The following is a 2,899-nucleotide window of genomic DNA, read 5'->3' as shown; positions in this document are numbered from 1 at the left end:
GGGCATAAGGACACTGCCATATAACTTGAGGGGATACTGTACATTAAAAAGAAAAACAAGAAAAAAAAAAACACCCTTTTCCTGTTTTAAACACTGTATTACATAATTTTTGCTTGCCTAAACAGACCATTTACAAATATAACGTCAATAAACTACTAACATCCATAAAAAGGTAGCTTTCTAAATAAAATGCAAGAATTTAAAAGGATGGCATCTAAACAAGAAAAGATAAAACAAACTGGAATGAAATCGCAGCTGTAATCTTAACAGAAGTAGACTGCCCAGCCCTCCTATGGTGTTCCTGGGTGGGTTAGGACCACCAACCTGTCTAGGGCAGCAAGTGAGCACAAACCATTTGGGGCACTAACAAATACAGACCACCCTGCCCTCACATCCCAGCATGCCTGGCTCTACAAGAATGACCAGCCAGGTCAGTGAAGTAGCATGGGAAATGAAACCCAGGAGTGCCCCACCACCTGCCCCTCAACCCTCCTGGGGGTTATGAAAATTCCAGGGACTCACCTCCTTGGGAAAGGCCCAGGTGGGTGCCAACAGTGACCACAAGAGGTTCTAAGCAGAGCTGTGACCCTGATGAGCAAGATCATGAGAAGCCAGCTCTCAGCCCACACCTAGACACATACCTGAGTTCCAACCTGAGGAGCCCCGTGACCTAGCGTGAGGCCTATAGACCCAGGTTGTGTTCCTGCAGCTCCAGGTGGTGGGTCCTCAGATTGCTGAACCAGCAGCAGCAGAACCAACCAAGTCATCATCGCTGGCCACCTCCCCACCCTCAGCTCTTCCATCCTAGCCCTTCTAGCTTCCCTTCTATTTTCAAGGACCCTGAGAGCCTTTGCCTATCTCCAAGACCCCGTGCTTGCTTTTCCCCGTCTGGGTGGTGACCTGCTAGGCGTTTCCCATGACCAATGGCTGGGGGTTGGCTCAACCTTCATGAGGGAGATCTCTGTCTGCCTCATTCAATACTACGTCCCAGCATCTTGAACAGGCACTTGGAAAATGATTGTTGAGTGACTGAATGACCAAAAACACCTATTACCAGTAGACCACCAAGCCCCAAAACACCAAACTTATTGCTGTCAAGTTCACTGCAGCTCCTGAAAACCCCATGTGTTACAGAACAGAAAAGCTCCATCTGTACCCCGAAGCAGAACACCAGGCCTTTATTCCGCAGTGCTGCTGGGGGTGGGGCTTGAACCCCCAACCTTTAGGTTAGTAGCTGATCATAAACAACTTGTGCCACAACAGAACACAGATCCTGCTACAAAGCAGAGCAAAGTCCTCCTCTGATCAGATGTCTTCTACCTTTAAACAGGAGTCCAGTAAGTAATGACAATGAGCAGGTACCTCATTGACATGCCCTGGCATAGATTTCCAACAGGCTGCGCTGCACAAAGCTAGAATCAATCAACCATGTGAGTAGATGTCCCCACTCACACTTTGTATATATTAGTTTTTTGTTTACAGCTGAAGTGGGCAGTAGCCTTAAACTTTCTGGGTTCAAATGATCGTGGCCATGATAAAGAATAAAAGAATGGGATGAGCACCCTGCCCGAGGTTGCAGCAGGTGCACGTCCACCCTCCAGTCACCCCGTGGAAAAGAAAGGTCCACTGTTGGCCATTCAGTCACGAATCCAGGGCAAGACTCCCAACAGTCACAAGAGGGCGCCACTCCACCAATGAACAGATGGACTGCTGGGTGGGAGTCTCTTGTAAATTATCCACACACAACAGACCAGCTTTACTCCCTCCCCGAAGCTGGGCTGTTTGACTCTGTCCCTTTATCTAGCAAAATCCCTGCTGAGATGTTCAATGTGTCCATTTTCCTTAAAAGATGGCAAAGCTATGGCAAATATTTTTAACTTCCTCTTGGCAGGGAATGATGTTGGCAACTTTACCCACAGTCCTCAGGATTGCCTTTTGAAGTTCAACTGTCCATGGAAATTGAAATCTGAGGATGAATTAACGACCCTATTCAAGGCAGACACCACATGCCCTATGCTTGTGTGTGTCAGGGAGGGAGACCCCAGCTTTAGGGGAGAGAGAGGCCCAGCCCAGCCTGCCCACCAGACTTACCGACACCTGGTACCGCACGTCTGAGGTCCATACCTCCTCGTCTCCCACCACACACGGGATGGCTTCTGTCCGGCCCTTGAAGTCCTTCAAGGCCTGTAGAGGGACAAGAGCACAGATGGGTTCCTCTCTTGTTCTCCCACCTAAAACTCTGATACAGAGTCTGAAACACAGGTGCCACGAGGTACCAGTGAGAAGGGGCCACACAGGGTCAGTGAGAGGGTAGTGTCCTCCACACCGAGCAGCCTTCGCTCAGCTCAGTCCATGGTCACCACCCTGGACATGTCACCAGGCCTTCCATGACAAAACTGTAACTAACTGCCCCTGAATTACATACACAATGGCAGCAGATGGGGGATGGCGGATGTAACCGATCGCACTGAATCCCCTGCGTGAAAAATGCTGAACTGGCAAATGTCGTGTTAGCTACACTTTAACAAAACATAAAACACAACACGGCAGTTCATTCGAAAATGCTTTGAAGCCTAGGCCTTCTGTGGGCTTGCGACCTTAGCCTGGGCTGAGGCACCCCAGGGAGGCCCCAGGCTGTACCCCACGCTGCTCCTGATCTTCTCCTACTCCAGGCTTCTTCCCAAAGGTGGGGACCAGGGGCAAAAAGGGGTGACTGGGTGCTGCTGGGGTGATTTCCACTCCATGCCCTATACCTGCTGAGTGACCTGTGGGTGTTCCCTCAGTAGCACTATAGGTTGGTGGTTCAAACTCAATAGCTGCTCCTTGGAAACCCTATACAGGGTCGTTATGAGTCAAACCCGACTCAATGGCACATAACCTTACCTTTTGTTTTTTTCTT

At 49.5% G+C, this 2,899-nt stretch overlaps 1 protein-coding gene across 1 annotated transcript in view; it reads right to left on the bottom strand.

The window, feature by feature from the left end:
* The window catches only part of ALDH4A1 (aldehyde dehydrogenase 4 family, member A1), a 57,244-nt gene that overhangs the window by 22,295 nt on the left and 32,050 nt on the right, over positions 1-2,899 (bottom strand). The window contains exon 3 of the mRNA XM_006866406.1: positions 2,092-2,231. Coding sequence (XP_006866468.1) covers positions 2,092-2,231 — 140 coding nt within the window. The remainder of the gene's footprint in view (positions 1-2,091; positions 2,232-2,899) is intronic.

Source organism: Chrysochloris asiatica, unplaced genomic scaffold (assembly GCF_000296735.1).
Source record: "Chrysochloris asiatica unplaced genomic scaffold, ChrAsi1.0 scaffold00090, whole genome shotgun sequence".
Lineage (NCBI taxonomy): Eukaryota > Metazoa > Chordata > Mammalia > Afrosoricida > Chrysochloridae > Chrysochloris > Chrysochloris asiatica.
This window is presented reverse-complemented; position numbering and strand designations above follow the sequence as displayed.